We start from the raw sequence: 10,670 nt of genomic DNA, 5'->3' as shown, positions 1-10,670 counted from the left end.
CCAGGGAGCGCAGCAGGCGCTGTCACGTGACCCCCCGGCTTCAGCCGCGGCCTTGGCGTCCTCAGCCTCGACCCCGCCCCCTCAGACCGTCCACGCCCACTCCCCAGGCTGGACCACTTCGCCTCCCTCAACCTGCCTCGCCCCCGCCTCGCTCCTACGTTCCCGCAGCCAGCCCCGCCCCCGCCCCCGCCTCACTCCTACCGGACGGCGCCACTCCTACACCCCCTCAGCCAGCCGCACCCCCGCCTCACTCCCGGCCCCTCAACCTGCCATGCCCTCTCCCACCTCACACCCTCCCCCTCAAACTGGCCTACGGTGCCTCACTCACAGCCCCGGACGACACACCCACCTGCCTCCCTCCCTCCCACACACCCACCCACACCTCACTGCCCCCCTCATAGGTGACATCCAGGCGCAGCGTGTGGCCCGGGTTTCCTGACGTGCTCTCTCGGACCTACGGTGTCCAGATGTCTTCATTTTATAGGGACAGTCCCAATATTTGGGGCTTTGTCTTATGTATCTGCCTGTTACCCCCATCCCTGTCTTGATTTTTCACACTTGCTATCTGGTCATCCTACTGGGACCTGGCGCTGCGCCTGGGGCTTGGGACTCTGTTAGGCAGGCCTGTCAAGCCCCCACATTTGGTGTCACCCTGCTGGGAGGCAGCCAGCTGAGGACGGAGGTCCAGCCTGTGCACAGGGCCAGTGACTGCCCACAGCAGCGCTATGTTTGGCATTGTTGGTACTCCACACTTCAGGCCATACAGCCACTGGTGCGTGCTGGGTAAAGCTAGCAACTGGCCTGTGCTGAGCCTGTGGGTCTTTTTCACAAGGCACCATGACCACATGCCTGCTTGGGGTGCTGGGATTTCTCTCCCTGGCCCCAGGTATTCACCTTGGGGCTCATTGTCAGATGTGCTGAGCTCCCACAGTTCCAATTAAAGTGAATAGCAGCTGTGGGTGTTCACCTCCTCTTTAAAATCTTCCTGCCTGAGTGCCTGGCTCAGGGTTTTATACTGCTGCCCATCACTGCAGTATCTGGAACCTTCCACTTAAAAACAATAACAATAGCAAAGTCCTTAATGGACATCATGGAACCTCTGGCTTTTCTCTTTTGAGGGTAAAAAAAAATCTGTTTGTGGTAGGATTATTATTTTTACTATTTGCTTTGGTTAATTGATTTTTGTTTCTTGGTTTTGGTCTTATTTGTTTTTGTTGTTTTTAATTTTGTTTGTTATATTACCAAAAGGTGTCCTTTAAAAAAAACACAGCTCCACTAAATGAACTTCTAACATCATGATATTTACAAGGTTTGTGCTTGTTATTCTGTTCTACTCTGGTTTTTATTTTGCTCTCATCACAGAAGTACCTGAACACTTTCCACTAATGCATTAAGCAATATAACTAACATCTGTCACATGTGATACACAATGTAGTGTTTTGTCTTGGTAGCTCTTTTTTTATTTTAAGGTGTACATGCTGCTGCAAAATTCCTTTTGGTAATAGGTAATGCTAACAACCCTCCTTTCAAAGATGATCCAGAGGGTTATGATATGTCAACAATTGCTTATCCTCCCTGAGGAATTCTAAATAGGATGCCATGTGAGATTCCCGCAGATAAAATTAGGTCTTATGATCATAGATATTGTTTGAGTGGGAGGATGACATTTTCTATTTGGGAGTCCACTAAATGCAAGTGAGTTGAAAGGGCTGTTAATGATATCTAGTGATAGTGTTTTTTCAAAGTGAAGGTGGAAAAGTGGACGAAAATAGCTCCTAATACTGCCCCAACTAAAGGAAGAGATAAGGTGCGTGCGGTAATATCTTTTATTGGACCAACTGCTGTTGGTGAAAGAGATAAGCTTTGTGTAGCTCTAAAGCTTGTCTCTTTCACCAACTTGAAGTTGGTCCAATAATATTACTCCCCCATCTTGTCTCTCTAATATCTTGGGACCAAGACTGCTACAATAGCACTACAAATAACCCATCGAAGGAAGTCATTGGCAAAAATCCAATTGACTTCAATGGGAGCTGGCACAGGTTCAAAGACGAAGGGCATGTCTACATGCAGAAATCTAACAGCATAATTATACTGGTATCCTGGTATCCCAGGATATTTATACCATTATAGATATACGAGTATAATTCTTCTTGTAGACACTCTTATTTCAGAATAAACATAACTAAGGCTACGATTATGTCATGGAGGTCATGGAAGTCACAGAATCTAAATTGCAGAGACCTGCATTACATTTTCCACTTCAGCCCCGGGGGCAGTGGGGCTGGAGCTGTCAGCCAGTGGGGACCCTGGAGCTCTCAGCCCCCATAGGTGGCAGGGCCACTCCCAACTCTCAACCTCTGGCTCTAGAGCTCTGAGCCACAGCAAGAGGCCCCTGCAGCTCCCAGTTGCTGTGGGTGGTGAGAGGACCCCAGAGCTCTGAGCCACTATAGGCAGTGGGGAGATCCTGGTGCTCTCAGCCACTGTGGGAGTGGGAGGACCCTGGATCTCCAAACCACTATGGGTGCCTGGCGAACCCCGGAGCCACAGCAGCAGTGGTTGCTCGACCTCCCTCCCCATTTTGTCAGGGTTTTTTTAGTAAAAGTCAAAGGTCACCGGTTTCCATGAATTTTTGTTTATTTCCCGTGACCTGTCTGTGACTTTTACTAAAAATAACCCTGACAAAATCTTAAACTTAACCATAACTATAGTAGTCTAAATATATTGGTATACTTTATGTCATTAAATTTTCCCTTCTCTGGTCTGCCTTTGAGATAACCGATAACACTGAAGAAAGAAGTACATGAGAGATTCAGCAATGCACATTACAGTGAAGATATAACAAAGGTGGGAGACTTAATAGAGAGACCTTCATTAATCATTTGATATGGATAGATACAGAGCTCACAGATGATGTCTGTGACAGACAGCTTAGGACATTTTTGGATTGCTGCACAGTATGTTGTAATTAATACATTAAACAGAACATAAAAACCATTTGGAAAAATACTGCATGGAGTGGGTGCTGTTGTGAACAGCTGAGGCAAATGCGCTGTGGATGATCTCTGGTCATAAAAGACAGTTTCTTGCATTGTTTTCTATTACTGTATTAGGCTTGGGATAGGTTGCTATTACAGTTGCTCCCCCCTGGGGACAACTGTACAGTAGAACAGGTCGTCTTCAGCAACTTTTGTTTTCTTTTGAAAATAAAATTGCCATGGTAACTGTGAAAAACAATAACCTTGATGAATGACTCGGCAGAGTTGAGGACTGGATGAAATTCAGGTGCAGTCTTGTGAGTCTGCAGCTTCTGAACTGAGAAAATTATACAGGAGTCTAGCCAAGAAATACACTACACAGAGAATTTTGAAAGTGAGGTTGTTAGTACTACACTGAAGTCCGGTGTAGCAGAGCTAGTGAAGAGAATCACAATTTCTATTATAACAAAACTAAATATTACTTATTGTTATTATGTTCAAAAGGCCAATGCCATCTGTGCAGCTGGCTACTGATGAGTAAGGGAAAGAGAGAGTAGTGGACATGGCTTGCTTTTCCTCTCATATCTGGCTCAGGTACAGTAGCACAAACGTATACACCTGGCAGGCTGTTCAAAAAAGAAAGGTAATCAGGTGCTAGGTTGTCATGTCGTGTCAACGGCGAAAAGATCACAGAAACAATTGATTCCTTCTAATATTAGCAAAGAACTGTATTAGAATAAAGAAATCAGTGTACTCTCTAACACTACTTACTCACTCTGACAGGTTTCAGAGTAGCAGCCGTAAAAAGAAAAGGAGTACTTGTGGCACCTTAGAGACTAACCAATTTATTTGAGCATAAGCTTTCGTGAGCTACAGCTCACTTCATCGGATGCTGTAGCTCACGAAAGTTTATGCTCAAATAAATTTGTTAGTCTCTAAGGTGCCACAAGTACTCCTTTTCTTTTTACTCACTCTGCATTTTCTCTCCAACCAGGTCATTCATTCCTGGGAGACTTTAGCTGCTCAGCCAGTACTGAAAGTTAGTGTGGTTTTTCTCCTGGTGCTTCATGATGAGTTTCCACAGCAGACCCAAATAACATTTCGCTGGGCCCCGAGCAAATTCATAACAGGGCCCCCACCCCATCCCACACAGCTAGATACATAGGTACAAACCTACTCTCACCGGGTTTATATAAATAACATTTAATCAAACTCAAATATCCATAATTTAGTCTGCATGTTTTTCTGACAGGTGATGGGGCTTGTGGCTGTGCGAAAGTCCCCCCCACCCGCAGCAGCTGCAGTGTTCTTGGGGCGGGGGGTCCGGGTCCCCACACCTCTGCAACAGGTGCAGTGTCCCAGGACGAGGTCCCTCGCAGCAGGTGCAATGCCCCAACCCTGTACCAGGGTGGCCTGTACCACTCAGCGGGGGGTGTTGCGTCAGGCCGGAGACAAGTTCATGTCAGGTACAGAGTCTCCCCCCGCTGCCCGGTGTAGAATTGGCTCAACCCGGAACTCGGCCCGACGGCCGCAGGCAGGGGCGGGAGCTGCGAGCCGCCCTGCATGGCGAGGCGGCAGCTGGGGCGGGCGGCGGCCCCGGGGGATGGAGCTGCTGGAGATAGACCTGGAGGGCGGGAGCTCCTGGGAACCCGCGGCAGGCGCGGGGAGCCCCGGCCCGCAGCGCCAGGGCGCTAGGGGCAGGGGCGGCAGCAGCGCGGACAGCCTGGCCGAGGAGGAGGAAGAGGAGGAGGAGGAGGATCCTGCGGGCAGGTACCGCAGCACCTCGTCCCTGGTGAGCGGGCTCCTGACTGAGCTGTATAGCTGCGGGGGCCGCGCCCGGCACCGGGACAGCGTGGACAGCTCCACCGAGGCGTCCGCGGGCTCCGATGTCTTCCCCGGGGGCAGAGGCAGCAGCGCCGAGTCCCGCTTCCTCCAGGAGCTGCAGCAGCGGCCGAGCCAGCGGCACCAGATCGCGTATCTGGGCCAGAAAGGTAAAGGCACCGGACGGACCGCCCGCCCCCACCTCCGCCCTGCCCAGCCACCCCGCTGGCACCAGGAGTCTCCCGCCCCCGCGCCCGCTTTCCGCCCTGCCTGGCCACCGCGAGTCTCCTGCCCTGCAGGCCCACCTCCGCCTTGCCCAGCCACCCCACCAGCACTGGGAGCATCCTGGCCCTCACCCCAACCTTATCCCTACCTAGCCACCTCACCTGCACTGGCAGTACCCTGCCCTGGCTCCCATCTCCGCCCTGCCTGGCCATCCCAAGGCGCCATGAGTCTCCCGCCTCCTGTCCCTATCTCTGCCCTGCGCGGGTACCCCAAGGCACTGGGTGTTTCCTGCCCTTTGCCCCCATTTCCGCTCTGCCCGGCCACCCCGCCATACTGGGAGTACCCTGCTTCGTGGCTCCACCTCATGTTGGTCGGCCACCTAGGGCTGGATTCACCTTTTTTTGGGCCCGGCACCAAACATATTTGTGGGCCCCCATGTAGTTGTTATGGGCCCCTTCCGAGTGTGGGCCCAGCGCGATGGAACCGTTGGTGGCACAGTAAATATGGTACTGCTGGGATGGGGATGAAAACATTTATTTAAAAACAAAATAAGATATCTGAGCCATGCTTGACTGAGACCTCCACTCAGTTCATAGAGAACAAACTGGGCTAGCATCAATATACCCAGAATATTCCTGAATTTGCTTTACTTGTCTGGGAGGGGGTTGTTTGTTAGTTTTGCCTTTTGTGTTTAAAGACTTGGGGCCTGCTTGGGGACCTGAATACAAGTGTTTAATTTTCACATTTATGAGCCATATTAATCCTGGATGTAGCAGTCAGTGGAGTTGCACCTGCATCTCTGCACCACCACCTCCCTCCACCCAAAGTTATGTTTCTTAAATACATTTTTTTTTAAAGCTGGATTTTCTACTTTGGTACAATAATGTTTTAAAAAACTTTAAAAAAACTCTTATTTTCTTTAGCCTATTTCTCCCTTTGCCTCACCATCTCACATGACTTTAAGTGAAACAGTAAAGTTACTGGGGTGGAGTGTGGGGAGGAAGATTGTGGGGGAGAAGTTTCTGGGCATTCCCACTGGCAGGGGGGCGGCAGCCAGCCCTGCTGTCACTGCCCCCCCCCCGCCATCCCCGTCCTGAGGGCCACTGACAACCAGCCTCCCGCACGCCACCCTGCATGGTGTCCGAAGACATACACACACCCCAGGCATGAAGCTGCAGGGTCAAGATGGTGCCCAGGAGCCCATGGCTGGGTATCTGGGTTGCCAGGGGGCCGCACACTGGGAGTCAGAGCACTGCTGCCACCCCAGGAGAGTGGGGGAGACCCGGGGATGGAAGGGCCGAGCCAGGAGTCTCTACCCTGTGCCCCATAGGGAGGGCGACATGGCGGGTTCAGCACCTTAGCACTGGGAACCCTCTCCCTGCACCGTTTCCTTTTTTTTGGGTCCACTCTGCTGCCACTCACTTCAACTGGGGCAGCAGCTCACAGCATGGTGCGGGGCATTATGGGACTACTAGTGTAGCTGGTGACGCAGATCCAAGGGCCCCAGTGGAAGGCAGCGGCACGCGAACTACAACTCCCCACGCACCATGCAGCACGTTGCTTGCCAGTGGCTTGGCTGGATTAACCATTTGTGGGCCTCCAAGTTGTTGTTATGGGCCCCTTCCAAGTGTGGGTCTGGCACCACTGGCACCATTGTAAACCCGGTACTGTGGCCACCCCACAGCAGTAGGAGTCTCCTGCCCTGCAGCCCAACCTCAGCCCTGCCCAGCCACCAGAACATCCTGTCCTTCACCCCTACCTTATTCCTACCCAGCCACCCTGTTGGCACGGGCAGTACCCTGCCCTGACCCCCACCTCATGTTGCCTTTTCCACCCCACCATCACTGGGGGTATCCTGCACCACACCCCCATCTCATCCTTGCCCGGCCACCCCATCAGCACTGAGTATCCTTCTCCCCATGTCAGCCTCATTCCTGCCCGGCCCTCCCACTGCCACCTGCATGTCAAACTCATTCCTGCAAACAGAATAAAGTCCAGGCCCGCAACATGTATACATGACCCTATTAAAGCAGCAGTTTCATAAAGCTGAAAACAACTGTGAGCCCAATCAGCTGGGAGAGTGGATTTAATCAGAAAAATTTGAACTATAATTGGGAATCTTTTAAGAACATCTTACTATATGCTCCAAAAAACACACACTCACAATTGAAGAAGAAGCTGTGCTGGTTTAAAAAAAAAATCTGGTTTAGAGGGGAAGTGAAAGTAGCTATACATTTTTTTTAAATGTAACAAATGGAAGATAGGGGAAATTCATGATAATGGATATGAATCAGAACTTAGGAATTGTAGAAAATTGATAAGGGAAGCAAAGGGACACAAGGAGAAATATATGGCCAGCTGAGTTAAGGACAATAAGAAGGAGTTTTTTAAATGTGTTAGGAACAAAAAGAACCCTGACACTGGTATTGGTCCATTACTAGATGAAAATGGTAGAATTATCAATAATAATGCAGAAAAGGCAGAAGTGTTCAGTAAATATTTCTGTTCTGTATTTGGAGAAAACACAGATGATATAGTCTCATCATATAGTGATAACACTCTTTCCGTTCCACTAGTATCTCTGGAGCATGTTAAACAAAAGCTACTAAAGTTAGACATTTTTAAATCAGCAGGTCCAGTTATTTTGCATCCAAGACTTTAAAAAGAGCTGGCTGAGGAGCTTGCTGGACCATTAATGCTGATTTTCAATAAGACTTTGAATTTTGGGGAAGTTCTACAAGACTGGAAGAAAGCTAATTTTGTGCCATATTTTAAAAAGGGTAAACAAGAAGATCCAGGTAATTTTAGACCTGTCAGCTTGATGTTGATTCTCGGCAAGATAATGGAGCGACTTATACAGGTCTCGATTAATAAAGAATTAAAGGGGAGTAAAGTAATTAATGAAAGTCCAACATGGGTTTATGAAAAATTGATTCTGTCAGACTAACTGGGTATTTCTTTTGGTGACATTGCAAGTTTGATTGATGAACTTTGCAAGTACTGTTGATGTAATATACGTAGACTTCTGCAAGTCATTTGACTTGGTAGCACATGACATTTTGATTAAAAAACCTAGGATGATATAAAATTATGGTACACATAAAAAGTGGCTAATTAATACATCTTAAAATGTGATTGTAAACAGGAAATAGTCATCAAGTCGGTATGTATGTAGTGAGGTCCCACAGGGATTGGTTCTTCGCTCTACATAATTTAACATTTTTTATCAGTGACCTGGAAGAAAACATAAAATCATCGCTGATAAATTTTGCAAAAGACTTGAAAATTGGGAGAGTGGTAAATAATGAAGAGGAGAGGTCACTGATTTAGAATGATCTGAATCACTTGGTAAACTAGGTGCAAGCAAACACTATGCGATTTAATGGAGCTGAATGTAAATGTATTGCATATAGAAACAAAGAATGTAGGCTATATTTACAGGATTGGGGATTTTATCCTGGGAATCGGTGTCTCTGAAAAAAGATTTAGGGGTTTCGGTGGACAATAGGTTGAGGATGAGCTCCCAGTGTTACACTGTGGGCAAAATAGCTAATGTGATCCTCAGAGATATACAGGAGAATCTTGATTAGAAGTAGAGAGGTTTTTTCACCTCTGTATTTGGTCCTGGTATGACTGCTGTTGGAATACTGTGTGAGTTCTGGTGTCCACAGTTCAAGAAAGATGTGATAAATTGGAGAGGGTTCAGAGAAGAGCTACGAGAATGATTAAAGGATTAGAAAACCTTCCTTACAGTGATAGACTCAATGAGCTCAATATATTTAGCTTGAGGAGTGACTTGATTGCAATCTCGAAGTACTTATATGGGGAACAAATATTTAATAATGAGCTCTTCAATCTAGCATGATCCAATGGCTGGAAGTTGAAGCTAGACAAATTCAGAATTTTAAATAACGTGCAAATTTTTAACAGTGAGGATAATTAACTATTGGTACAATTTCCTTAGGGTTATGGTGGATTCTCCATCCTGGACCATTTTTAAATCAAGATTGGATATTTTTTATGAAAACTATGCTCTAGGATAGTTAGGGAGCAGTTCTATGGCCTGTGTGATACAGGAGGTCAGAGTAGAAGATCACAATGGTCCATTTTGGCCTTCGAATCTGAATTCCTGCCCCACTGGAATGGGGAACATCCTGCCCCACCACTCCATTGGCACAAAGAGTATCCTACCCTGCACCCCAACCTGAACCCTTGGGTCAAATTGGCAGAGACGCTGGAGGTTTTTCACTTTCCTCTGCAGCATGGGGCATGGGTCACCGGTCACTTGCGGGTTTAAAGTAGTGTAAATGGTGGATGCTCTATAACTTGAAGTCTTTAAATCATGATTTGAGAACATCAGTAACTCAGCTAGAGGTTAGGGGTCTATTACAGGAGTGGGCGGATGAGGTTCTGTGGCCTTCAGTGTGCAGGAGGTCAGACTAGATGATTATGATCGTTCCTTCTGACCTTAAAGTCTATGAGTCTATCCCTGTGTAGCCGCTCCACTAGCATTGGGAGTGTCCTGATCTGCACCCTACACTCATCCCTGGCCAGCCACCAACATGCGGGTTACATTGCTCCAAAATTATCCATAATTTCAGAGGGAGTAACCTATTCTGTCCATTGCCCCCAGCCTCTTCCCTGCCCACTGTACAACCCCTTCCCTAATCTGCGTCAAACTCTTCCTTGTACAGAGGCACAGTGATTATATCACTCAAATCCTTCGCATTTGCTTATGGATGACACCTTCTTTGATCCTGCCTCCTTTCCCTCCACTCCCATCTCCTCCTCTCTATTATCCTGGACTTATTTCTCCACCCACCTCTTCACCTTCTCTGCCTGTGCAAGTGTTACCTTTTCCTCCATCTGCACAAAAATTACCTCTCCAGCCTCCCCCCGCCCTTGCCAAAACAAACAAAACAAACCAGAATGGTTTTCCTTCCCATCTACACAGCTGCTTCTCCTCTCTGAGAAACTGCCCCTTCCTCCACCTGCATAACTCCTGGGAAAGGAGGGTGGGATAATCAGGATTTTATCAAAATATTCAGTGCTTGAATGATGATAATGTCAGGTGCAGCGTGAGTGTGTTGGGCCATTATTTTCAGTTAAACGTGTTCATATTTTTCTGGAATCTGTCTCACAAAACATGGGTTCCAGATTTTTTTCTTTTTGAAATTACATAAATCTCAAATAGTGACCAGCTGTCACTTGTTCCTGAAAGATTTGTTGACCTTAACGTTGCCAGATAGAGGGCGCCTTCAGGAAACCGGTTTTGTGAATTTATTTAGCTCTGTGTGACCTTATGCACAATTTCTATAGTTTTAAACTAGCGAAGCATAATAACTCTATAAACTTGGTCATGCATTACAAATTCCACATTATTAAAGGTAGTCAATATTTGGGTCACTTTTTTATTTCTGACGAAGTTTTTGACATGTTAGCTTATTTGGAAATAAATTGAGTCGGGTGGGGGAAATTTTAAATGTAAAAAGTAAACAAAGCTGTTACAGCATTTGTCTTACACTTTGGAAAACTTGAACTCAGACAATAGCAAAATGAACCTATCCAAGAATGCTCATGAAAAGTAAGCAACCGTGACACTAGATATTAAGGAAAGGAGGACTATACATAGGCCTCTTGTCTCCTGAT

At 47.3% G+C, this 10,670-nt stretch overlaps 1 protein-coding gene across 2 annotated transcripts in view; it reads left to right on the top strand.

Moving 5' to 3' along the window:
* Positions 1 to 4,491: 4,491 nt before the first annotated feature.
* The window catches only part of TBC1D30 (TBC1 domain family member 30), an 83,856-nt gene continuing 77,677 nt past the window's right edge, over positions 4,492 to 10,670 (top strand). Inside the window, exon 1 of one of the 2 annotated variants that reach the window (XM_084613021.1) lies at positions 4,492 to 4,966. In XM_084613021.1, the coding sequence (XP_084469147.1) occupies positions 4,579 to 4,966 (388 nt within the window). In that variant the 5' untranslated portion in view covers positions 4,492 to 4,578. The remainder of the gene's footprint in view (positions 4,967 to 10,670) is intronic. The other variant, XM_084613022.1, reaches the window with a different exon arrangement.

Source organism: Lepidochelys olivacea (genome assembly GCF_965140295.1).
Source record: "Lepidochelys olivacea isolate rLepOli2 genome assembly, chromosome: 1".
NCBI classification, from domain to species: Eukaryota; Metazoa; Chordata; order Testudines; family Cheloniidae; genus Lepidochelys; species Lepidochelys olivacea.
The sequence above is the reverse complement of the archived record's forward strand: the minus strand, read 5'-3'. Positions and strand labels throughout refer to the sequence as shown.